This window comes from Tursiops truncatus, chromosome X, assembly GCF_011762595.2.
Source record: "Tursiops truncatus isolate mTurTru1 chromosome X, mTurTru1.mat.Y, whole genome shotgun sequence".
NCBI lineage: Eukaryota > Metazoa > Chordata > Mammalia > Artiodactyla > Delphinidae > Tursiops > Tursiops truncatus.
The window spans coordinates 87,429,849-87,456,878 of record NC_047055.1 but is presented as its reverse complement, the minus strand read 5'-3'; the positions used below and the strand labels follow the sequence as shown (position 1 = coordinate 87,456,878).

The 27,030-nt window shown below is 39.6% G+C and overlaps 1 protein-coding gene across 3 annotated transcripts in view; it reads left to right on the top strand.

The window, feature by feature from the left end:
- Positions 1-2,562: 2,562 nt before the first annotated feature.
- The window catches only part of ZNF81 (zinc finger protein 81), a 65,485-nt gene continuing 41,017 nt past the window's right edge, over positions 2,563-27,030 (top strand). The window contains exons 1-2 of one of the 3 annotated variants that reach the window (XM_019943453.3): positions 2,563-2,688; positions 8,275-8,520. In XM_019943453.3, coding sequence (XP_019799012.1) covers positions 8,449-8,520 — 72 coding nt within the window. In that variant the 5' untranslated portion in view covers positions 2,563-2,688; positions 8,275-8,448. Of the gene's footprint in view, positions 2,689-8,274; positions 8,521-27,030 lie in introns of those variants that run through there. The other 2 variants (XM_073798935.1, XM_019943454.3) reach the window with 2 other exon arrangements.

Genomic DNA, 27,030 nt, shown 5'->3' with positions numbered 1-27,030 from the left:
AGCCAGCAATAAAATGAAGACTATATTATTAAACTTACATAACAAAAGTTCCAGTCCCCAACTCTAACTACTTGAATATGTTGGCTCCTTTTGGTCATTTTTTATTCTTCAAAGGAAAACAGCCATGAAGTTGATACAATGCAGAAAAGAAAACTTTACATGCTGAAAGGAAAGTAATAGCACTCTTATTTGCACTTGACTCAATCAATTATGCAACCTCAGGAACACAATAAATGCACTTGACTGTTTATACATCATTAATATTGCAAAATCAACTATATTATCATAAATTTTCTTTACTTATCTCAGAATATAATCTCCAAAGACTGTAGTCTCCATGAAACAATTGTCCATCTGGAATTACTTTGTCCCCCTAAATGAGGCTAGTTACTTTTTTCCTATTAGGAAGCCATCCAAAGTTTGATTCCTTTCAGAGTCATATCTCAAATGTCTATTTCTGAATTTATTTTGTTGCAAGCTTACAGTTAGCAGTTGACAAAACCTTTAACTTTTTTTATACCCACAACAATTTGACAAAATATTTTTTACGTTTCATATGTTTATTGGCTCTTTTTTTTTTCCTTCTCTGAAATAGTCTAATAGACTTAGTTTTTTAAAAACGTAACCATAGTGCTATTACGACACTCACATGAACAATGATTCCTGGAGCTCTATTAGACATGTATGCATGCCAAACATGCTTCCACTTATTCCATTTCTTCTTTCATTTATTCATTCAACAAACACTCAGACCAGGGCTATAGGGGCAGAAAGAGAATCTGGGATAATCAGAGAGTCCAACCCTCTAAGAAAGTAAAAATTAGCTCAGGGTATAAAAGTCTGCTCTGCCACTCATAAGGCTGGGAGAACAGACACAGATTAAGTCAGATGCGAAATTAACAGAAAATATTATTTCTCCCAAGGATGTCCTACAGCTGTAATGCCATAAATAACTCCTACTTTGAGTGACTACTGCTTTTTTACTCACTGAGAAACTGTTCTCTACAATCATAGGCTATCAGAAACTACTGTTTGAAGTGATATCAGTACAGATAAAACAGCTCCCTCTTGCTGAAGATTATAAGTCACTTAGACACCGCAGCTAAGATTTCTAACCCCAGTGCAGAGAGAAGGGGTATCTAGATACAAAATTCTGTATCTATCTTAACTTTATGGTTTCCAAGGAAACAGGATTCTGGGTTCACTTCATAGTCCACATACAGCCCTGCTTTGCTTTGAGTTTACCAGAACACTGCTTCATTCACATTTCACCTGAACTTCACCATTCCTCAGAATTCCATAATAACTCTATTTTTTCCTTGTTTAGTGAGCCACCCCATGGTTCCTCTGGCGTGTGGTCTCCCTCACTGACTGATAGATTTGTCTGACTACAGATTAATCCCAGATGGTCTTAGGCTAATTGGGATAGGACACCCTTACATTCCAGATTGTTAAACTGAGGCCCAGAGGGGATGTGACCGGACTGAGAGCATCCAGCAAGTTCACACCTGAGCCCCTCAAAACACCTTCTTCACTTGAGGATTCAAAAAGGCCTTCAGAGGGTTACAGAGCCTTCTACCTCTTTCAGGAAGATTCCCTGGAGGAGATAGCTGAACTTGGTTTTGAAAGATAAGTAGGCATTCCCAGGTGAAGGGTAGCATGACTTCTTCCCCTTCTGCCCCAGTAACATCTCCCAGAGGGCACAGGCATCTCCAGAATTTCCATATTGGGGGTGATAAGGGGCAACAAATTGGTTGAAGGGCAGAATCAATCTTGTCTTAAAGCTACACTTGCAAAGTAAGGGCACTATTACTATATAGATTTTATTTTATAAGAAAATAAAAATAAATTTTCCTAAAGATACTTTTATTGACATATTGCATTAGATTAAGGGAAAAATCAAAAACCTTTATTGGTAAGAACTTCTACTTTAGCTCGGGTAGCTGGAGTGGGAGATAATGTAGATTATGGGAGCATCCAAACCCCACAGCCAACCCCAACAAGCCCAGCAGAGGGGAATCTAACACTGACTCCTCCCCCTTTTCCCCAGGGCTATATCCTAGGAGGACTTGCAGGTCCCTGATTTCTTCCCTTTCTCCCCTCGTGGTATGTTCCAGGAGAGGCCCGCAAGCAGTCCTACTTCTTCTCATCCTGTGGTATCTGCCAGGAGATAACAGCCACTGGCACCTCTGCGTCTTTCCAGAGGCCTCTCAGCTTCTCTGAACATTATTACACAGATCCCAGGATGCCCGCCCAGAGAAACGTCCCCACCCTCTCTCCCCACCATCTGTGAGACAGCGCCAGTGCTCAGCAATGTGAGTTTAGAGGCTTCCTCATCCTCTGTACGGAATGGACACTCCTCCAACATGGCGTACTCCATGAGGAAGCGCAACCTGGGCGCGGCCATGTTCCCCGCCTGACAATGCTGCCTGGGGGCACTGAAGGCAACTAAACACAGACTCCGTAACATCTCCATGTTGGCTCTGGCTGACTGCGGCTTCGAATGTGATTTTGCGCATGTGCAGAACCACGCCCCTTCGTGTAAAGCCCCAAACCCCGAGAAGGGGCGGTGCTAGGGGTGGTGACCGGAAACTGCTGCGGTTTTCGGCCGCGGTTTAATAGTTGTTGTCAAGAGGATCCCAGTGCTCTTTGCCGGAGGGATGTGGAGGTGATGGGGACCCGGGGAGGGTGAGTGTTGAGGAATTCTGTGTGGTCAGTGATGGAATCGGTTGTCTGAATGTAGTTGGATGATTCGCTTGTTATTTTTCAGGCTTTCCTCTTTTCTCATATCAACGTTAAGGTCTTAAAATTCACTCTGAGACCCACAAGGTTTGGTGCATTATAAGTGTTTTCTAAGAGTTGATTATTATTTTTTTTGCTCATGAATTATTTAAAAGTGCGCTTTCATTTTACAGAAGTTTATCTTTTTACTAGACTTCTAACCTTAGTTTTCTGTGGTTAGAAAAATGTCTACATGAAGCTCATTCCTTGAAATATGAGGGGAGTCATGGCCTAGTCCTTGGTGAATTGTTTTATAAATGTTCCATGTATAATTCGAAAATAATATTTAATTGTTTAGTCGTCAATTGTGTTGTACAAAATTTGTACTTTTTTTCCCCTGCTAGTTCTATTACAGAGAAAGGAGAGATTAAGTCTTCACTGTGATGATGATTTGTTCATTTCTCCTTCCTGCTGTCCATGATACATTTTGAGTTAAGTTTTGTATAAAGTGTGAGACTTAGATCAAGGTGCATTTATTTGGCTGTCCAATTACTCAAGCACCGTTTGTTAAAAAGACGGTAGTTCCTCCACGGACTCGTTCTGTACCTGTGTCAAAAATAAATTTGCCATACTTTTGTGTGGCTATTTCTAGGTTCTCTATTATGTTCCATTTATTTATGTGTCTATCTATGTGTCTTTTATCATGAATGTGTGTTGAATTTTGTCAATACTGTGTGAATTTATATGGTTTTTCTTCTTTGGCTTGCTAATATGGGGGAATGCCCTTATTGATTTTTGAATATTGAATCAGCTTTACATTCCTGGAATAAGCCTCACTTGGTTGTGGTGTATAATTCTTTTTTTATAGTGCAGGAATTGATTGGTTAATGCTTTTGTTTTTGAGGATTTTTGTGTCTAAGTTCGTGAGAGATGTTGGTCTATAGTTTTCTTTTTTTGTACTTTCTTTTTCTGGTTTTAGTATTAGGGTAATACTGATCTCAATAAATGAGTTAGAAAGTGTTCTCTTCTATTTTCTGGAAGAGATTGTGTAGAATTATGTTATTTTTCTTTAAATATTTGATAGAATTCTCCAGTGAAACCATCTGGGCCTGGAAATTTCCTTTTGGAAGCTTTTGATTATGGCTTCAATTTCTGTAGTAGTCAAATGACTATTCGGGTTATCTATTTAATATCTTTTCAGAGTATCTTCATATTTAATAGTGGGTAAGTTGTGGGAGTCTCTGTTTTGTGAGGAATTGGACTATTTCATCCAAGTTGTTGAATTTATGTGCATAAAGTGGTGTGTGGTATTCCCTTACTTTTCTTTTAATGGCTGCAGGATCTATAGTTATGTCTCCTGTTTCATTTCTGATATTGGTAATTTGTGTCTTATCTCTTTTTATCTTTGTCAGTCTTGCTAGAGGATTACCAATTTTATCGGTCTTTTCAAAGAACCAGCTTTTGTTTTCATTGATTTTTCTCTATTGTTTTTGTTTTCAATTTTATTGATTTCTGCTCTTATATCTATTACTTCTTTCTTTCTATTTGCTTTGGGTTTTCTTTGCTCTTCTTTTTCTAGTATCTTATGGTGGGAGCTTACCTTACTGATTTAATACCTTAATTCTTTTCTAATATAAACATTTAGCATTATAAATTTCCCTCTCCATGCTGCTTTATCTGCATCCCGCAAATTTTGATATGTTGTATTTTGATTTTCATTCATTACTTTTTAATTTCCCTTGAGACTTCCCCTTTGATCCATGGATTATATAGAAATGTGTTGTTTACTTTCCAAATGTTTGGAGACTTTCCTGTTACCTTTCTGTTATTGATTTCTAGTTTGATGCTGTTATAATCAGGGAACATATGCTGTACGATTTCAATTTATTAAGGTTTGTTTTATGACCCTGGAGAATGTAGCACAGGTGCTTGAAGAGAATGTGTATTCTGTTAGTGTTTGGCTGCAGTAGAATGGGTATGTTCAGTTAGGACACCCTTTTCTTGGTCCTTTGATTAAGGGGAGCAGGCTTTTCTTAGAGCTTTTTTTGTCTGTAGCTATTGATGGTTCTGAGTTATAAGCTTTTCTAGTGCCCTGTTTGTGATATATGGGAGGGAAAATGAAACCCAGGGAACTCACCGCTGTGTTGTTCCTTAGGCCCTGAGGTCTGTGGACTGTCTGCCTTTCCTTTTTACCTTTCAGAGTCTTTCTGTTTGTATTTGCTGTTATGTCATTTTTTCCCTGGTCTCTTCTACATTCATTATTCTCTTCTACCTGTATTTTCCTGTATTAACTTTGTTAATTTACATTTTGCTAGGGAAGCATCTGCTTCACATCAATATTAAAATATGTTGCTATACAGTTATGCATAATATCCCGCAATAACTACTTTGAAACACTGCCTGATCTGGGAAAGATTCTCATTCTGTCTCTCTCTCCCTCTCCCTCTCCCTCTCCCTCTCCCTCTCCCTCTCCCTCTCCCTCGCTCTCGCTCTCTCTCTTTCTCTCTGTGTGTGTGTGTGTGTGTGTGTGTGTGTGTATATGTTTTTAAACTCTTCTTTATCTCATTTGCTAGGGGGTTATCTGTGACATCCGTCATTTTAAAGGACCAGCTCTTTGTTTTCTTTAAACTCCCATTGTTATATTTATTTGACTTATTTAAGGTTTTTATTAGTTACTATTTTCCTTTCGGGGGGTTGCTTCATTTTGGTTTTTTTCTACTTCTGACGTTCTCGATTGAATACTTAGCTCTTCTTTGTTTTTATTTATTTATTGTATAAAACATTTACTTTGTTGGTCTTTGGGGGCAGTTTGATACATCACCAGTGTATTACAGCTGAGCCATTAATCTTGTAGCTTCCTCACCATTAACTGGTTCATTTTTATGACACTGCTGAGGAGTCTGCTGTTTCTGCAGAGGTTCAAGAGAAAGGCCTTTTAAGAAATGTGCAGGTTCCTTTTGTATATCTCCAGAAGCTGTTTCCACTCTATTAACTTTTTCATCATTCACAGTGTTTATCTTCTTAAGATTAGTGGTAACTGGTTTTTGCTGTATTTTTTTTTTTTTTTTTTTTTTGCGGTACGCGGGCCTCTCCCTGCTGTGGCCTCTCCCGTTGCGGAGCACAGGCTCTGGACGCGCAGGCTCAGCGGCCATGGCTCACGGGCCCAGCCACTCCGCGGCATGTGGGATCCTCCCGGACCGGGGCCCGAGCCCGTGTCCCCTGCATCGGCAGGCGGACTCTCAGCCACTGCGCCACCAGGGAAGCCTGTTTCTTTTCTTTTAAAACAGATTTATTTATTTAGATATATAAAACAGACTTATTTATATATATTCAATACCTTAAGATTCACCCATTTAAAGTATACAATTCAGTGGTTTTTAGTACATTCACAGAGTTGTTCAGTCATCACCACAATCTAATTTTAGAATATTTTCAACACACCAGAAAGAAACCTTGCACACATTAGCAGATATTCACCATTCATGCCACCCCCTACCCCCAGCCCTAGGCAACTTCTAATCAGTTTTCTGTCTCTGTATATTTGCCTATTCTGGACATTTCATATAAATGGAATCATAAAATATGTGGTCTTTGTGACTGGCTTCTTTCACGTACGATAATGATTTCAAGGTTCATTCATGTTATAGCGTGTATTGGTACTTCTTTTTTATTGCCAAATAATATTCCATTGTATGGACACACCAAATTTTGTTTATCTGTTCATCAGTTGATGGACATTTAAGTGCTTTCTGCTTTTGGGCTATTATGAATAATACTGCTGTGAATATTTGTATACAAGTTTTGGAGTGGACATGGGTTTTCATTTCTCTTGGTAGATACCTAGGAGTGGAACTGCTGGGTCATATGACAACTCTATGGGTAGCATTTTGAGGAACTGCCAACCTGTTTTTCAGAGTGGCTGCACCATTTTACAATTCTACCAGTAATGTATGAGCTCAGTTTCATTCACATCTCACAAACACTTGTTACTATCTTTTTTTTTTGCCATCTTTGTGTATATGAAGTAGTCTCCTAATGAATAGAACATTTTTGATTTTTAAAAATATTTATTTATTTTTTGGCTGCGTCGGGTCTTAGTTGCGGCATGCAGGACCTTTTGTTGTGGCGTGCAGGCTCTTCGTTGCAGTGCGCGGGCTCCAGAGTGTGTGGGCTCTGTAGTTGCAGCAGTCAGGTTCTCTAGTTGTGTCGCACGAGCTTAGTTGCCCCGTGGCATGTGGGATCTTAGTTCCCTGACCAGGGATCAAACTGGCGTCCCCTGCATAGCAAGACAGATTCTTAACCACTTGACCACCAGGGAAGTCCCAGAACATTTTTGGTTTTGATTACATTTCCCTAAGGACTAATGACGTTGAACATCTTATACTATAATCAGAGAATGTAGTCTGTCAATTCCCAACATTCAGACATCTACAAGATTTTTTGTGTGGCCAGGTTATTTGATAGAATTTTGTAAAAGTTCCATGGGTATAAGAAAAGAAAGCATATTCTCTTTCTTTGGCACAACATCATCTTTATGTGTTTAAAATTTAATTTGTTCATACCTTTAATTTTATTTTACTCCTTATTTCTTTTACTCTGTTGTTTCCTCTTCATCTCATTTCTTACTTTTGTTGTCCTAATTAAGTTCCTCTTCATTTTATGTGATATTTACCCTTTCCCAACAAGAATGACTAAATCTGTAGTGCCTGTATTAGTTGATCGTAATGAAATTGTACCTCAATTTGGACACAGAGACACCCTCCCCTCCCTAGTTCCCTCAACAGGAGAAACATTTTTCACCTCTGGATGTTTTTGAGGTAATTAAAAATTTTAGTCCCAGGCTACTAGTATTTTCCTTATTGCATATCTCTTCTGTTTTAAGAAACTTTACTTAACATTTTTTTTTAATTTTTATTCCAAATTACGGTCATGTTTTCAACATTTGTTAAATAGAACCATGTTTATTTTGAGCCTCCCACATAAAAGGTACCATGTGATGTACCACTGAGAATGTGAACTTGAAAGCCAGGTAGACTGAGTTTGATTTAACATCACAAACCTCTGTTTCTGTATGCATAAAATGAGATAATAATAACTACAGCAACACATGGATGACGTGATTGTTGTGCAAATTAAATGAGGTACCTCCTTCTGTATATTACATGAGTCCTTGTAATAACAGTACTTGCTAATATGAATTAAATGTTTACCTGGGCCAGTCTGGTGCTGAGTGCCTTAAAAACATCATCTCATTTAATTTTCACAACCCCTTGAAATAAATAGTTTTGATTTGTTTTGGGAAAAAAGTCTGAAGAAACATTTTCATATTCATATAGCTAAAGGTTGGCAGAGCTAGAAATGAAGCTTTTATTAATTTTAGTCTAAATCTCATGGTCTTGCTCATATTCCATTGTAATGAATAACTTGAATCGGTGTTGATGTGGCTTTGTCTACTCCACAGTATCCAGTGTTGTGAGCTATACTTCGGTGCCCTCAGGAAGCGCTTGTGGGGTGAATGGTGAATGCCTGACCAAGTGGACACTGTCTTTCCAGGTTTCTTGGAGTCTCTGTGGAGCCCCTGGGCCAGACCCCATAGTGAAGGCTGCAGGATCTTCCTTCAGGCCCCAGCAGCTCTGGTTGAGTCCACAGGTGCCCACCTGACCTCGGGTTCCTGGGAAGAGTGGAGTTGTCAGCAAGAGAGCCCGGGTGCTTAGGCCCAGGGGGAAGATGCCAGCCAACCGGTGCGCTCCTGGGCCATCCCTGGCCCTGACTACAGGGGGGTGTGACAACTCCTGTGAGGTAAGGAAGAAGAAGAGGTGCCCAGGGACTGGAATTCATCCAGAATGAAAGATAATATCTCATTATTTGAATTTGTATGACTTTTTTTTTAACCAGGCAACATAATCAGGGGGTTTTTATTGGATTTATTTCCCTTATGTGAATTTCCTTTTCCTGTCCATTGCTGAGTTATTTATTTTAGCTTATGGATGTTTACAGTTTTTTTTGAATATTAAGGTTAATAACCCTTTATCTTTCTTATATATTTTTGTGAATATTTTTTGCCACTTTGTAATTTGAAATTAGTTTCTAGCTTTATTTATAAGTGGCAAAAGGTGCCAAGTAGTTTTTGAAGTCTTCTTAAAACAGTGGCTCTTCCCTGCTTTGTTTCTCCCAGATTCCAACTCCCTAGAAGCAAGCATTCTTAATCTTTTTAATGGATTTATTTTTTTTTCGTTTTGGGCATTATCTATTGACTTTCCACTATGGAAGGTAGAGGTTCAGCTTTTCCTTGCACCTCCACTCATATACACATTTGCCTCTAGCTATCACTGTTTTTATTAGATCTACTGTCAGGGTTTATTATTGTGACTGTTTATAGTTAAGTCATGTAGTGTCCATGCTGTGATTACTATTTCTGTACAACTTTTCCTTTTGCCTGGAATTAACTATTTTTTTTTCTGGTTTAGTCATTTCTTTGCTTTACTATATACATATCAATAATTCAACTCCAAATTCTTTCCAGTTGTTTAAATCTCCACTCTGTATATTCAAACATATTAGGTAATGATCATAGTGACAATAATTATAAACACTCATATAATGTTTACTATATGCCCAGCACTGTTACACACACACTACATATACTAACTCATCTTCCTAACAACCTGGAGAAGTAGGTACCATTGTTATTCCCACTTTATAGAAGGGGGAACTGGGGCATAAAGAAAAACTATCTGGCCCAAGTTAACACAGCTAGTAATGAAGGGGGGGCTATCTCAGCTCTGGGTATCATGTCTTCTCTTTGAAGAAATCTCTCCTGGACCTTACTGATTCACTGAAGGCTGGTTTGGTTGCTCTCTCAGCTTCACACACAGCTATGACCTTGGTGTGTTCTGTTCGCCATCCCTCAGGAAATCCTTTTTACCTCTGTCTTGTGTCAGATTTCCTTTCCTGGGAATCCTGTCCTTCCTTCCTGTTTCCTGGATCCTGTGTCTTCCTCTTTCTTGGTTTACCCCCTAATTTTTTGGAGCACATCCTCCAATATGTCCCTGAGAATGGATGCATGACAGGTGAACTTTATGAAGCTTTGCATGTCTGAAAATGTCATGCAAAAATGTATTTATATAATATATATAATTGTATAAATAAACTTATAGAAGTAAAAAAAAGTAATAAATACCATGGAAATATATTTATTTGACCCTGACACTAAATTTATCTTTTTGGCTGGGTATAGAATTCTAGGTTGGAAATCATTTTTGTGTAGAATTTTACAAGTCTGTTTCCAGTCTAGTCATTTTCTACCCATACACACGTTTTCTCTGCTTTTCAAAAAACTATTCTTGTTCAGTTGTTAATCCTCCATATTTTAAATTCTTTGTCCTACTGATTTCCATTTCTTTTTCTTTTGCTCACCTTTCTAGTTCTTTTTTAAACTTCACCTCCCAGGTTTTCTTCTATGTCTCTCATTAATGCTGTTCTATATTGTTGGAGGATGGAAGCAATGAAAAGTGCCCACCAAACTGGGAAGGTATCTTGAGACTGAAAAATGAGGCAGGCAGCTCCATATAATCAATGGATCAGTTTATTGTTATAGGGTAACTTACTCACAGGGTGGGATCAAGGGGGCGATGATCCAGAAGTATTTGCAGCTGCATTCCGCACAGCTGAGGGACGATTGGGACAATTTCATAGTTAACCTAGGGTATGGGGGTACGTGCTTGGAAACAGGAAGTGCATTCCTAAGTCAAGATTTATGAATGGGTAACTGGTCTTATGAGCACTGGGAATATGTCAGTGAAGGTCTTCATTATTGTTTATATATTTATTTTATTTTTATTTATTTTTGACTGTGTTGGGTCTTTGTTGCTGCACATGGGTTTTCTCTAGTTGCGGCAAGCGGGGGCTACTCTTCGTTGTAGTGCATGGGCTTCTCTTGTTGCGGAGTGTGGGCTCTAGGCGTGCAGGCTTCAGTAGTTGTGGCACGCGGGCTCAGTAGTTGTGGCTCATGGGCTCTAGAGCACGGGCTCAGTAGTTGTGGCTCATGGGCTCTAGAGCACAGGCTCAGTAGTTGTGGCACACGGGCTTAGTTGCTCCGTGGCATGTGGGATCTTCCTGGACCAGGACTTGAACCCCTGTCCCCTGCAATAGCAGGCGGATTCCCAACCACTGCGCCACCAGGGAAGCCCTTCATTATTGTTTAAAGACTACCAGAGCGTAGAGGCCACCAGACCTAACGATCGTGAAACAATATCTATTAACTACAAAGCCCTTGGTGACAGAGAAGAGGCTTACCACACAGTACAGCTCTAGGCAGGGTCATTGGAAGGACAGGAGGAACTGCAGAGGCCCAAGATGGCATCTGTTATGATGACAACCATACATAAGTTTTTATTTTAAATAGCTCTGTTTCTTTTCAGGATATTCCCTTATAATAGCATACTATTTTTGTTTTATGGATGTAGCATCTTATCACTCTAAGGACATTAGTAATAGTTTTTTAATCTAATTTTTAAAAAGTAATAGACACATGGCTCAAAAATAAAAAATTAAAAAGTATATAAAAATTTAAAATATACAAAGCTATATAGTCTAAATTCTCTTACCCATCTTTCTCCTATCTGTTCATCTCTCTTTAATACATATAACCAAGTTAGTTAGTTTTCTCTGCATGAGTTTCTTTATGCAGATAAAAGCAGCTGAGAACATATTCTTATTTTCTCCTTTTAAGTTCATGAAAGGTGTCCCACAAAACAAATTGTTATCAATTTTTAGTAACTTTAGGTCTTTTGGTGAGATAGAATATGAATTATAAACAATGCTGCCATGAACATTTTTGTTCATGTCTTGTCATGTACATGTGTCCACCCCTCTCTTGACTATATGCATAGGGGTGGAGTTAGTGGGTCGTAGATTCAGCCTATCTTTAAAAAATGTTTTTATTGTGAAATATAACATATATCCAGAAAAGTGTGCAAAACAGACATGTACAGCTCAGTGATTTTTCACTATATAGGTCTAGAAAATACCCATAGTCAGCATTCCAGAATCCCCCTACTTCCAAAGATAACTACTCTCCTGACTTTTATGATAATTACTTCCATTGAGAAGAAAATCACAAGACACAGAGTGGAAAAAGAAACAGACAACAGAGGAGTTATATCCAGGATGTATAAAGAACAACAAAACAATAAGAAAAAGCAGACTACCCATTAGTCAGAGGCCTTATTTGAATAGGTGTGTAACAAAGGAAGAAATCCAAATGACTAATAACACCTGAGATGGTACTCAATCTCTTTAGTCATCAGGGAAATGCAGAAGTTAAACCACAATGTAATACCACTACACTCCCACCAGAATGGCTAAAATTAAGAAGTCTAACAATGACAAGTGTTAGCAAGGATAGGGGGTCATATCAGTAGTTCATATACTCATTTCAGCACATATAGCTGCTGCTATGTTAGCTCATATCAGCAATTCATATGCTGCTGGTGGGAGGGTAAATTGGCACAATCTCTTTGGAAAACATTTTAGCCTTCTTTATCAAAGCATACGTAGACCATATGAGGAAACACTTCTAGGAAAATACCCAAGAGAAATCCTTGGCTAATGTACCGGGACACACATTTAAATGTTCCCTGTAGCATTACTTGTAACAGCAAGAAACTGGAAATAACTTAAATGTCCATCAATAGTAGAATGGATACAAAAATTGAACATAATATTGAGTGAAAGAATCCAGACACAAAATAATTTGTATTGTTTTAATTTATGTAAATTAAAGCAGAACAAAACCATATTGTACAGGGATGTATGGTTAGGTGGTGAAACTCAAAAGCAAGTGCTTACTATCAGAGGCAAGATAGTGGTTTCCATGATTGATGGGGAGGCTGGGTGGAAGGAGGGAAAGAGGCATGAGGAAGGCTTCTGGGCAAAGAGGTGGCAATGTTCTGTTGCCAGACCAGAGTGGGAATTATGTAGGTATTTGCCTTGAATAATTAGTTAAGCCAAATATTTATGTTTCATGTATTTTTTGAATGAGTATTATATTTTATAAAAATCTTTTGAAAAGGAAAAGAATATCTACCCTCCAATTTTGACCGCAGTCTCCCATAAACCCTTTCCAAAGACAGCTACAAAAACATACATACATACACACACAGACACACACACACTCTGCTATAGCCATTTTTAAACTTCTAACACTTTTCTCATTTAACAGTAAATCTTGGTGATCATTAAATGTCAGTAGATGTAATGAGTTGCCTCATTCTTTTTAAAGGCTGAATCTTATTCAATTATATGGATATATCACAATATAACCAGCCCCCCGTTAATAGACATTTAAGATGCTTCCAGTCTTTTGCTATTACAGACAATGCTGCAGTGAAAATCCTTATTTCGTCCTTATACATATTTCAGTTGACACAAGAGGGAATATGTTTAAAGAGAAATTTCTGCAAATGGAATTCTCAGGACAAATGATATATATGCATTTTTATTTTTGATTGATATAGCAAAATGACCTTCTTTGTGAGTTGTATCATTTGTATAAGAATGCCCGTTTTCACCATACCCAAGACAGAAGAGTGTCTTGTCATATTTTTCTTTTTGGCCCATATAATAAGTTAAAACAAGGTATATTAGTACAGATCTAATTTGCATTTCTCATGTTATGACTAAGGTCGAATATATGTAATTGTGTTTAAAGATCCATTTATATTATTTTTCCTGAGCTGATTTTAAATTTCCTTTGCCCATTTTTCTATTAGGTTTTTGCTATTTACGTATTAATGACAGTAGCTCTTTGTCTGGGTCTGTCTCTGGGTCCCAAATATTTTCCCTCAACTTCTCAGTTGTCTTTTAAAGGAAAATATTGACTTTTTCTCCGTGCATTTCACATAATTGTGCTTATCAATCTTTTATGTCCTCCAAGCTTTGTGTCATAAGTAGAAGGCCTTCCCCATTGCTCAGCTATATTTAAAAAAAAAATCCTGCATTTTCTTTTTAGTATTGGTACTTTCATGTTTTTAGTTTTGCTTTTTACTTCTGTGACTATCTGGATTTTTGGTTGTTGTTGTAAAGCCTTAGCTAGGGATCAATCTTCATTTTCTTCAAGATGCCTACACATTTGTCCCATTACCAGTTATTGAATAACCTATATTTTCCCCACTAATATGCAGCACTACATTAGGATATATATATATATATATATATATTTGTATTTATATTCTAATACATAACTCTGGGTATATTTAGGCACCTTATTCTCTTCTGTTGATCTAATAGTCATAGTCTTTATGATTCTAATTCCTCTGTATTTATAGTTTATTCTAATACATCGGAGGGCTAAGTCTCTGATTACTCTTCTTTTTCAGAAATTTACTGTTTTCTTGACTATTTTATTTTCCGTACACAATTTATAATCAGCTTACCAAATTTAAAAATAATCCTCTTGTCATTGTCAGTGAGTTTGCATTAAACTTGTATTTTAAGATACGACCATTCGTCTGTTTATAATTCAGATTTACTACTGAAGTACAGAGTATGTCTGTGTTTTTTTCAAGTAATCTTTGCATTTTCCATTAGTGTGATAAAGTTTTCTTCTTCAAGTATATTTTTGACATCAGTGCTTGTTTCTGTTATCTAAATGAAAAAATACAATGCAAATGTATATGAACTTATATCATTACAAAATGGAACTAAAATGACAATTATACACACAGATAGTTGGAGAGTGAGTGAAAGGAAAAACAAAGAATCCTATGGTTCTCTTATTCTTGTTCAGGAGAACGATATAGATATTGATGGACCTTGTTAGAGAAACAAGCGTATACTTATGGTTCCCTTTTCTCCACATCCTCTCCAGTATTTATTGTTTGTGATCTTTTTAATGATGGCCATTCTGACTGGTGTGAGGTGATACCTCATTGTAGTTTTTATTTGCATTCCTCTAATAATTAGCAATGTTGAGCATCTTTTCATGTGCCTATTGGCCATCTGTATGTCTTCTTTGGAGAAATGTCTGTTTAGGTCTTCTGCCCATTTTTTTGATTGGGTTTTTTTGTTGTTGTTATTGAGTTGTATGAGCTGTTTGTATATTTTAGAAATTAAGCCCCTGTCGGTCACATCATTTATAAATATTTAAGGGAGACAGATTTCTAATCTCAGTCATTCATGAGACAGAATGGGGAGTTGGAGGGTCTGTGTCTGGCCTTGTCTGCAGATACAGGCAAAAGGAGAAAGGTCTGCATTTGTTCTTGTCACAGGTAAACAAGGGAGTCGTTTGCAAGTCGTATGGGGGTCATGGGAAAGAGTGGACAGCCAGACTTAGATAAGTCATGTGGGAAGAATGGTTGTTTGTGGTAGGTCATTTCTCAAAAAGGAATACAAGTAGGTAGGAGGGATTTCTTAATTGTCACTGTTTTCAGGGCTCAGGTGAAGTTCGACATTGTCAGGGGTTCTCAGTTCTGTTTGAAAACTTGCGTCCTAGATGTCCATGCCCCCGGCCACATGGCATTCTTCTGCCCCACAGAATGGCTGAGTGATGACCAAGAGAAGTGGTTCAGGGAGACATTTGGAGGTGTTGGCAGGTGTTTTGCGTGTGAGATGCAGGAGCTGGGACCCTACCTGCTGTTTCTGACAGACTTCTTAGCAAGATTAAGGGAAATGGTGATAGCATCCTGGTCGTAGGTATTGGAAGACCTGACAGTTAAATTTAAGGCTTTTGCAACAGTTTGGGAGAGATGTGCCAGGGCATTTTCCTTTGTGAGGAAGGCTCCAGGGGGTGGTTCTGAAAGGCAAAGATCATTAATGCCTGTCCCTTTCCTGTACCTCCTGAGGTCTGAGGTGTTTCCTCTTCAGGTTCTGTGTTGTTCCTCATCCTCTACTGACACAAAATCATTATGGCCCATTCTAGTAGCTATAAATTCACCTCCCCCTGCCCAATTATCTTCTACTAGTTCCCAGACCTTTCATCTGAATGGGTCAGGTACAAGAAAGACAAGGGCATTTTTATAAACTCACAGAGATCTGTTATGTTGTGCACTTTGGCCCATAGTAAGCAATGTACTGAACCAAGTAGTAATTAGCCTTGTGATCTAGGACAGTGTCCATCCAACCAGAGAATCCAGGTAGCTGAACCAGAATTAAATTTCAGTCTCTCAGGCTCCCTCCCTGCTGGCTGGGCTGCCACACAGAGGGTTACCAGCCAGGCTGGTCTGGGGTCGCTAGGTGAAGGAAAGATTATACCCAGGAATGTTCAACGGAGGATCCCAGATTGTCAAAATATGTCCATATAACCCCTGATCACTAATTACCCAGGGAGCAGCTGAAAGGAACTGATTACTTTCTGGGGAGAGCCATATTCATTGACCCAACTGCTTTACTAGGGTGTATGGACCAGAAGGAGGCAAGGGTGATAGAGTCTGAAATCCTTTTGAGTCCATTTCTGAGGAGGCCATTCCAACACTCGACAATACCAGATGCTGGTGGATGGTTGGGGAGTGTGGAAGTCCATCAGATACCTTGACTATCAGCCTATCATTACATGGCTTTTGCAGTAAAAGGTGTACCGTTTTCAGGCTGCAGATAAATAGTCCAGGATGCCGAAAACTTGACACAGAATAATTCTAAGGGCCACAGCGGTGTGGCTGGAGTCAGCTGAGCAGACTGCAACACTTCAACCTGAAAAAATGTCAACAATGGTGCAACAGTGGTGACATCCCTGAGAGCAGGCTCTTGAGGTGTGATGCTGTATGCCAGGAGCAGGCGGGCCCACAATTCATGCAGTGTGTCCTTCCTCATCCCAATGGGTCATCTTTTAGAAGGAGTCATGTTTTGGCAGGCAATGGTAGCTTCTGCGTCAGAAAGCTATAGTCTTGCAATTTGCGCCCAGTCTGTGATGATGGTTGTGTTGCCATGTCCGTGTGATGATGGATGCAGAAAAGCAATAGCAGTAATATAGGCCCTGAAGGCTCCATCAGCAGTGTGATTCCAGTCAGTATCATCAGAGACTGGACCCTTACCATGGGCACCTACGTGGGTGACCCAGACCGTTCAATTAGTAGCCTTGTTTTGTTTCCATGGCCCACGATACCAAAGAAGGCTGCCCAGTCTCCCAGCCTGTAGTCTTCCAAGTGGGAGACTGAACAGCTGGACATTGGCAATAGCTTAAGAGTCAATAGATATCAAAGGGAATATTGGCCAGAGTTACAAGCATAGGCTTGAGTTCTGCCTGCTGAGGGGAGTGCTCACATCCATCCTCAGTTCTACTAAGGTTGAACAGCCACAGAGCCTGGTAGAAACCATTAGATTCCAGCTTAGACCACTCATTAGTGGATCAGGTCTAGGCATTTGAGGGATCTTCTATGAATCGAGTGCCCCATGAAGCCCAGCAGCCTTGCTCCACGGTTGGCAGAGTGGGAAACAGATTTTCCCCCAAAGGGAAAATCTGTCCCATTTTCATGTGAAGCCAGGCCAGCTGTGCTCTTGAATATATTCTTTCCTTTTGACAAATGAGGCTTTTGGGCCCTTCCCATCTTGTTAGTCATCGAGTCTGAATTGACCTACCCCCAAAGGGGAGTATCAAGCTGAAGGGTTTGCAAGGCCTCCATGAGTCAGGTGTTCAGTTTCGACAAGGGCCCAGTAGTAAGCTAATAGCTGCTTTTCATAAGGGGTATAGCTAGTAGGTGTGTAAGGAAGACGACAAAGCCTGTACCCTAGGGGGCTTTTCCAAACGGAGGCTGCCCCCCGTTGCTAGCAGCCCCAGTAGGCAACACCATCAGTTACACGGACTGGTAGTTCAACAGGGTCATTTAGGCTTTGGGGACCCTGAAGGCAGAGAGCAGAGAATGTGCCACAGCGAGCCGGACAGCATCCTACACTGACCGTTGGTTTGGGCCGCACTCAAAAGACATTGTGGTTTAGCCAACATAAAGGATCAAATAGAATGTCCAGGGGAGGCACATATTGTCTCCCATTCCCAAAGAGCCCAGTGTGATGTTGGGCTTCCTTTTTGGCATAGGGTTCAAAGAGATAGAAGTTTTTCTTTGCAAGAGGGATAGAGCATCGTCCATCCACCCAGAGGTCCCAGACACTTTAGTCGAATTTTGTCAGGGTTTACCAGCGACCTCTGATGGCAAAGGCGTAATAATACTATGGGCGGAGCCATTGAAATTAAGGCTTCCGACTGGCTAACCAAGAAGACTTCATCTATATAGTGAAAAGTTTGGACAGCAGAGGGTAGAGGCAGTCTCGCCAAAGCCTGACCCACTCACTGGTGTGAAACGCCGAGGTACTCTCATTACTTCTGGGAGAGCACTGCCAACGTATATGGAAGGCCTTGCCATGTGAATGCAGATTGGTCGTGGTCCTTGGTGTCAAGAACTGTGTAGGGGCTGAGATTTTACCCTACTAGTAAGCTAAGAAGTTGGCTTGCCACAGTTTCAAGTATGTTGACAGAGGCCATGAGACTCCTGAGTCAGTGATGGGAGACTTTATTTGTCACAGAAAAATCAGTAGCCAGAGTCAGCATGGTTGCATGTTAGGGAAAAAAAATTAAATCTCATAGCAACCCAGGAAATATAAATACGCAAATATAAAATAGAAAGAAAATTGTTTTGTTATTGAATAAGCATCAAAGCAGACCACAGTGTGCATCACAAGCAATTAGCTAAAGAGATTGCAAAGACAGAAAGAAATCTCACCCTTTTCTGGGACAGAGCAGGTAGAGTCCATTACCTGCTTGTTTTCAAAATAAATGATAACTTATCAAGTCCTCATGCAAGAGGACTTGACAGGACAATTCAGTCTACATTCTTTCATAGTTCATCCTAAGTTCACCTGGTAATGGGAGTGGCCATCTGTGCTAGTTAATTGCCTTTATCTAAAGGCAAAATCAAACTGCTCCTGTCTCTATGACAAGCAGGTAGTTCCAGCTTAGAGCCAGGTGCCTAGGCTAAGCTCCCAGGGTGACAGGGAGATAGGGTGCTATCTTTCTTCCTTGTTATTTACATGTCAATGAGGTGTCTCCCAGACCCTTAAGAAAAACATTCCTGGGTTATAATGCTGACAAAAGGCTTATTTAACCTTTTAAAAGATTTACATACATATAAAAGGGGCAGAGGGAGGATTTACAAATACCAGGTTTCTCAAGGAAATACTCTAAGAAAAGGGAAGCGGTGGGGGGGGAGTCTCCTCTTTTGGCAACAGGGAAAATTCCATTTTTTTTATCCTTACAACTTTCCTTTTATAATAACACCACACTTTTCTAATTATCTCACTGCATTTTCTACCTTTCTGTGGGCAGTTTGCTGCCACCTAAATATCTAGTAAGTCCACACAATAGCTAAGCACAGCAATTAGGAAAATAACCATAGGGTGAATTTTAAAAGTCAGTGCAATATATGTGTTGGGGAAAAAAACCTTTAAATATGTCTTACCAGTAGTTAAAGCACATTCTTGATTAGCAATGTGCAAAAGCTCTCTGTTCCTCATACATTACTTTTACAAACTGTTGTATTATCTTTATTCCTTGCTCTTTCAAATGATTAATTATTTAAGTATTATTTTGTAGTTCCTTATGAAGTCTTACCCAGTCCAAGGCCAAGGAGTAGCTCTCTGGGGGCCTGATAATTAATTTTTGTTTGTTTGTTTTTTGATGTGGACCATTTTTAAAGTCTTTATTGAATTTGTTACAATATTGCTTCTGTTTTATGTTTTGGTTTTTTGGCTGGGAGGCATGTGGGATCTTAGCTCCCTGACCAGGTATCCAACCTGCACCCCCTGCATTGGAAGGTGAAGTATTAATCACTGGACCACCAGGGAAGTCCCTAATTAAGATTTTTTTGTGGCTGCTTCCCACTAGCTATCGGTTTTACGTTTGGTAGTGTATATATGTCCATGACACTCTCTCACTTCGTCACAGCTTACCCTTCCCACTCCCTGTGTCCTCAAGTCCATTCTCTACATCTGCGTCTTTGTTCCTGTCCTGCCCCTAGGTTCTCCAGAACCATTTGTTTTTAGATTCCATATATACCATGTAGCATACGGTATTTGTTTTTCTCTTTCTGACTTACTTCACTCTGTATGACAGACTCTAGGTCTATCCACCTCACTACAAATAACTCAATTTTGTTTCTTTTTATGGCGGAGTAATACTCCACTGTATATATGTGCCACATCTTCTTTATCCATTCATCTGTCTATGGACGCTTAGGTTGCTTCCATGTCCTGGCTATTGTAAATAGTGCTGCAATGAACATTGGGGTACATGTGTCCTTTTGAATTATGGTTTTCTCAGGGTATATGCCCAGTAGTGGGGTTGCTGGGTCATATGGTAGTTCTATTTTTAGTTTTCTAAGGAACCTCCATGCTGTTCTCCATAGTGGCTGTATCAATTTACATTCCCACCAACAGTGCAAGAGGGTTCCCTTTTCTCCAGCATTTATTGTTTGTAGATTTTTTGATGATGGCCATTCTGACTGGTGTGAGGTGATACCTCATTGTAATTTTGATTTGTATTTCTCTAATGATTAGTGATGTTGAGCGTTCTTTCATGTGTTTTTTGGCAATCTGTATATCATCTTTGGAGAAATGTCTATTTAGGTCTTCTGCCCAGTTTTGGATTGGGTTGTTTGTTCTTTTGATGTTGAGCTGCATGAGCTCCAACATTTTGGAGATTAGTCTTTGTCAGTTGCTTCATTTGCAAATAATTTCTCCCACTCTGAGGGTTGTATTTTCCGTCTTGTTTATGGTTTCCTTTGCTGTGCAAAAGCTTTGAAGTTTCATTAGGTCTCATTTGTTTATTTTTGTTTTTATTTCCATTTCTCTAGGAGGTAGGTCAAAAAGGATCTTGCTGTGATATATGTCATAGAGTGTTCTGCCTATGTTTTCCTCTAAGAGTTTTATAGTGTCTGGCCTTACATTTAGGTCTTTAATCCATTTTGAGTTTATTCTTGTGTATGGTGTTATGGGGTGTTGTAATTTCAGCTCGGTGCTTTGTGACCACCTAGAGGTGTGGGATAGGGAGGGTGGGAGGGAGGGAGACACAAGAGGGAAGGGATATGGGGATATATGTATATGTATAGCTGATTCACTTTGTTATAAAGCAGAAACTAACACACCATTGTAAAGCAATTATACTCCAATAAAGACGTTAAAAAAATAAAAAGAAAGAAAAGATTTTTTTTTCTTATAAGCCCACTGAATTTCTCCCGAGTTCCTGTTGTTCAGTAATTAACATCACACGGACATAATGTAGCCCTGCAGTAATGGTTCCATCTCCCCAAATAGTATTTCCCAGATGCAAAACACAGAGACAGCCATGGTCATTTCTAGTATATTATTATGAGGCACTCTTTGAAGGGTACAGATTGAACTTCCAATGCTTAATGTAGTTTTAATTATTTTAAGTCTTGAGGAACAACCCCGCCTATGGGCCGTTGCTTGCATTGGTCCAAATCAATAACAGGCATGCAAATCTCCCTGAATAATAGGCATCTACTTTTGTTTATCCATACTGGGACTGGAGAGAACTTGCATCCTAAAATTAATACAGTGACATAAGACCTATCTTCTGCAGTCGCTATCTATAAATGCCAGGTTTCTGTTTGTCTATTAATTAGATGCTGTTTTAAACCATTCTTCTGTCCCTTCTGGTATAGTCATAGTGCAATACCTGTTTGTTCCCTTGAATATGCTGTAATTCTGAACTAGTGATGCTATCCTAGAGTTATTTGATAGCTAACTGCTCCTGGACTGTACAGATGAGTGGCTCTGAGACCTATGTGGTGATTTTTTTGCCCCATCATTAAATTATTCCTAACAGTCCAATTCCAGAATTTTCTCAGTTTCCATTTGACTTGAGTTTCCATGGCTTTTAAACATCTTGCATGATGTGATTCCATGCAGTTTGCCATTGTATTATGTGTTTTTGTAGTTATCCCAAAGCACCAAGTTTATTATTCAAAATCTCATTACCAAAAGAGTTAGCTATACCTGTGCCTGTTCCTGTTTCTTCCAGGATTGTATTCCGATAAGCCTTCTTTTGCCCTTGTGTGGTCCCAAACAGGCCCCTTAAACAGATTCCATAGTGGGAGGGCTCAGGGATACAAGTCTAGTTGTGAAGACTGATTTTAGCCTCAGATATATTAAGAGAAACTATCCACCTATAATCCTAGGAGCTATTAAAATAGACTCAGGGCATTACCATGTTCCAAACGTAGTAGGGAGATCTCGTTTATATATATCTTACAGGGTCTGTTGATAGGATTCTTACCAGTTTTTATGATGTAATTTACCATCACTATCTTTACAGCTATCAGTAGTCTTATTGAACCAAACCCTTACCATAGTAAAGGCAAGAGAACAGTTCCCTAGTAGGATTACTCCTACAGTTCTCTTGATTGTAGTATAGTTAAGAGAGTTCTTTCTTCTATAACGATCCTTCCAGTCAAACTAGTTAAAACATTTTTGTGTCAAATTTAGGGCTGGAGTATCTTGATGCATATTAGTTACTTTACTTTGGTATTATAAAAAATTACTAATGAATATGGTTCCACCTTTACTCTGCCAGTAATTGACTTGTTTGACTTAAAAGTCCAGATCATGTCTATTCTGAGAATACAATATGGAGTTGATTAGAAATATGTAATTGTGGAGACCATTACTTGGAGTATAGAAAAAAAAGCAGTGTAATATGTGTTTTCTAGTAAAATCTGATTCTTAGGTAGTTGAAATAACTCTGCTGTGACTAGGACAGCAAGGCAGTTATGAGAATGGTAATGTTTGCTTGTAGGGGAGGAAAAAATAATTTTCTTTCTACCCTTCTAAGTTCTTGGCTGAGACCCCTTTAATAAAAGATAAATTAATAAGAGAAAACAAGTTTATTAACTTACATACCTCTTGTATATATGGGAGATACCCAGGGAACAATGAGTCACTCAAAACGGTGGCTTAGAATTCCGGCTTATGTAGCATCTTCAGCAAAGAACAATAAATTTATGGGGAAACGACAGGACAAAGGAAAGCAGTTTTAGGTTTCCAAGGGCAGCATACTGTGGGAACATAAATATATGGGAGAAGGCTAATGGTAGATAAAGGCTAGTTAATAAAGTTTGTTATGTAGGTGCCATCTCCAGGCTGATAGGGTCTAAAGTTGCCTCCTGTGATTAACTTTTGTCCTTCCTGGGAGAGAGGAGCGGAGAGACACCTTAGAAAATTTATATCTTTTTAAAAAAAATTTTTATTGGAGTATAGTTGGTTTACAATGTTGTGTTAGTTTCTGCTGTACAGCAAAGTGAATCAGTTATACATATACATATATCCACTCTTTTTTAGATACTTTTCTCATACAGGTCATTACAGAATATTGAGTAGAGTTCCCTGTGCTATTCATTGATCCTTATTGGTTATCTATTTTATATATAGTAGTGTGTATATGTCAGTCCCAATCTCCCATGAAAATTTATATCTTACTTTTAGGCAAATGGGAGGGCAGGGAGCTTTTCTTGTACCTGCTTCTTCTCAACTGCATTCAGCTCAAAATAATCCTTATGCCAAAGTGACATATTCTGCTACTCTTCAACCTCATTTCAGTTGAGCTCAATACCAGTATCAGTCACTCTAGAAAACTTAAGTTTCAAGTCCTTTGTGGGAGAGACAGTCCAGTCCTCCTGAGGTACTGGCTTCATAGGGAAAGCATGAATCCAACTGTATTTTTTCTTTTACTTGGAAAGATCCCTCCCAGTGTGGTGACAGCCTGTCTTTTCCTGGGACTCTTTTATGTAGATGAAATCTCCCTTTTGATAGAGGTGGCAGACTTCCCAGGGGGTCTTTCCAGGTTCTTATGACTTTATGTCTCAGGGTTTCTGGGGAAGAGAGAAACCCTTTTAAGAATTGAATATGATTATGGGAAGATTCAGTTAAATTAGGCACAGGACATGGTCTCAGACCAAAATTCATAGGCCTGCTAAACATAAGTTCAAAGAGAGTGATTTCATGCTTGCTGGCAAGGGTTGCTCTAATTTTTAACAAGCTAGTGGTAAAGCTGTAGGCCTTTTTAACCCTAATTGGTTGCTGAATCTTGGCCAATGAGTTTCTTTAGAGTTTGATTCATTTGCTGTACATGTCCACAGGAATAAGAATGATAGGCTATATGATAGCTTGTAGAAATCTGTAAACATTTTTGTAATTCCTGAACAGCAGTGGAAATAAATTGACTTTTTCTGTCTGATTCAACGTGCTCTGGTATCCCCAAAGTGGAAATTACGTTTATTAAGGGAACCTATACCATTGCCTGAGCACTGGCTTTTTGAAGAGAGGAAAACTTCAGGCCATTCTGACATCATACACACCATAAGTAGACAAAACCTCCTATGTTCTGCACGCATTACTTCTATGAAATCCAACTGCCAGCAGTTCCTGTTGGATGGGAAGTTGGTTGGGGAAAACTTCTGGTGATTACCTTGGGAGTGGCCTGCAAAGAATTCTGCTGACAGATAGCACATCTCTTTAATATGTTTTGAATAAGTTCATCTCTTTGGTAGGTGTAGTGAGAGTCTTTAAAATGCCTTTATCAATGGTGAAAAACTGAAACCATTTCCACTAAGATCAGGAACAAGACAAGGTTGCCCACTCTCACCACTGTTCACCATAGTTTTGGACGTTTTAGCCACAGCAATCAGAGAAAACAAAAGAAATAAAAGGAATCTAAATTGGAAAAGAAGAAGTAAAGCTGTCACTGTTTGCAGATGACATGATACTATACATAGAGAATCCTAAACATGCTACCAGAAAACTGCTAGAGCTAATCAGTGAATTTGGTAAAGTAGCACTTCCGGGGGCTGGAATGGGGGAAGGGCTCTCCCACCTCCATGGCCTCCTTGCCTCCCCAGGGAGAGGGGAAAGGAGTCAGCCAGCTGTCAGTGCTAGAAGCTTCAGGATCACGCGCTCGGACAGCGGACTTTCTCTAAGAGCCCGTGCACCAATCCCCAACCAGGAGAAGACGCTCAACCTCCCATATGTCCTGTCCACCTGGGTTTCAGAGGATCTTGCCTTCTGACCCGGAGGCAAAGGGATTGAAGCCATCGCCTTCCTCCCTTACTAGAAACACAAGAAGAAGCTGAGAGTGAAACACAAGAAGAAGCTGAGAGTTACGTGGCCGGATCAACCCAGGCTCCCAGTGCAGTGTTAGGACTGAGGGCCCCAAGGGGGGAAAGTGGGAGACTCGCCCCTTCCAGATCATTCGCACCTGCTCCCTCCACCCTGCTGTGGGTCGGGCTCTCTGCCAGGGTGGCCTACCCCTTGCGTAGCTTTTGTGATTTGATGTTCTGTTTATTTACTAAGTGGGCAGGTTACAGGTGTGGTGCAGGAGTCCTGAGGTTTTGCTGCTGTATACTTTTTTTCTTTTTAAGATTTTGGTTTGTCAGGCTTGCTATGTTCATTTCACACAGCGAGGGTTTTCTCGTGCCCGAGACGGCCACGGCCAGCAGGAGTGAGCTTTATTGTGTGAAGAGTTCAGGGAGATCTGTGTCTTTATGCCTGTCTTACCCCTAAGTACTTCATGACCTTTTTTTTTTTCTTAGATTCCATATATATGTGTTAGCATACGGCATTTGTTTTTCTCTTTCTGACTTACTTCACTCTGTATGACAGACTCTAGGTCCATCCACCTCACTACAAATAACTCAATTTCGTTTCTTTTTATGGCTGAGTAATATTCCATTGTATATATGTACCACATCTTCTTTATCCATTCGTCTCTCGATAGGCATTTAGGTTGCTTCCATGACCTACCTATTGTAAATAGTGCTGCAATGAACATTGGGGTACATGTGTCTTTTTGAATTATGGTTTTCTCAGGGTATATGCCCAATAGTGGGATTGCTGGGTCGTATGGTAGTTCTATTTGTAGTTTTTTAAGGAACCTCCATACTGTTCTCCATAGTGGCTGTATCAATTTACATTCCCACCAACAGTGCAAGAGTGGGGGAAGGGTAAGCTGTGACAAAGTGAGAGAGTGGCATGGACATATATACACTACCAAACATAAAATAGATAGTGGGAAGCAGCCGCATAGCACAGGGAGATCAGATCAGCTCAATGGTTTGTGACCACCTAGAGGGGTGGGATAGGGAGGGTGGGAAGGAGGGAGACGCAAGAGGGAAGAGATATGGGAACATATGTATATGTATAACTGATTCACTTTGTTATAAAGCGGAAACTAACACACCATTGTAAAGCAATTATACTCCAATAAAGATGTTAAAAAAAAAAAGAGTTCAGGGAGGGAGGTGCCAGCCTGGGGTATCAGTTCCCAAAACAAGGGTGATGGTACCGTTCTGAACACTTCACTCACTCGCCTTTTACTTGGGCCGCCCGACTTCCTGTTCTCACTAGAAAGAGAAGTAATTTTCCAAACGAGGAGCAGGCCAAACACCGAAGGAGCTGGGCTTGCCAGCCGCTTCCCACCCTGCAAGAGCTAGCGTGGTTGGTTTGGGGTTTGGTTTTCACGATTTCTGAGTTAAAACTGCAGGCCGCTTCTGCCTCCCAAATCCCGCACGAGGGCACAGGTGCGTGGCGAGCATCCCAAGTGGCTGTAGCCATGTTTTAGCTGCTTGGAGACAGACAGTGGTGTTGAGGATGACACGGCCTGTCAGAAAATACCGGTTGAGGCAGACTTCTTGTATGCATATTCTACAGCACCTGGTTACTATTCCTGGCGAAATTCAAAGGACAGACCCTGGTTCATCCAGTCACTTTGTGCAATGCTGAATCAGTACGCTCACAAGCTTGAGCTTATGCATACTCTCATTTGGGTTAACCGAAAGGTAGCGATAGAATTCGGGTCCTTTTCCACTGATTCTGCTTTTCACGCAAAGAAACAGATTCCTTGTATTGTGTCTATGCTCACAAAAGAACTGTTATTTTTAATCACTAAAGAAATGGATGATTTTTTTAAATTTGTATGCCAAGTGAGGAAACGGTGTAACTGATACTGTATTTTCCTCTCTCATTTAAATCTAATCGAATCCCCCAGGTGATACTTGGAAACATGTCACTTTCATAGAAATAAAACTACTATGAAGCTACTTCAGACACAATCAGGTAGTTGAAATTGAATTTAAGAATAAATAAAAATGGATAGTGGTACAGTCATTATGAGAGGATTGTAAATTAACAGCTCTCATAATTAGTAAGTTTTAGTGCTTATGCTATGCTACAGATTTTCAAGGAATTATGGAAGAAGTTAAACATTGCAGTAATGTATTTCATTGATATGGATATGTTGTTGTATCAGAGAATGTG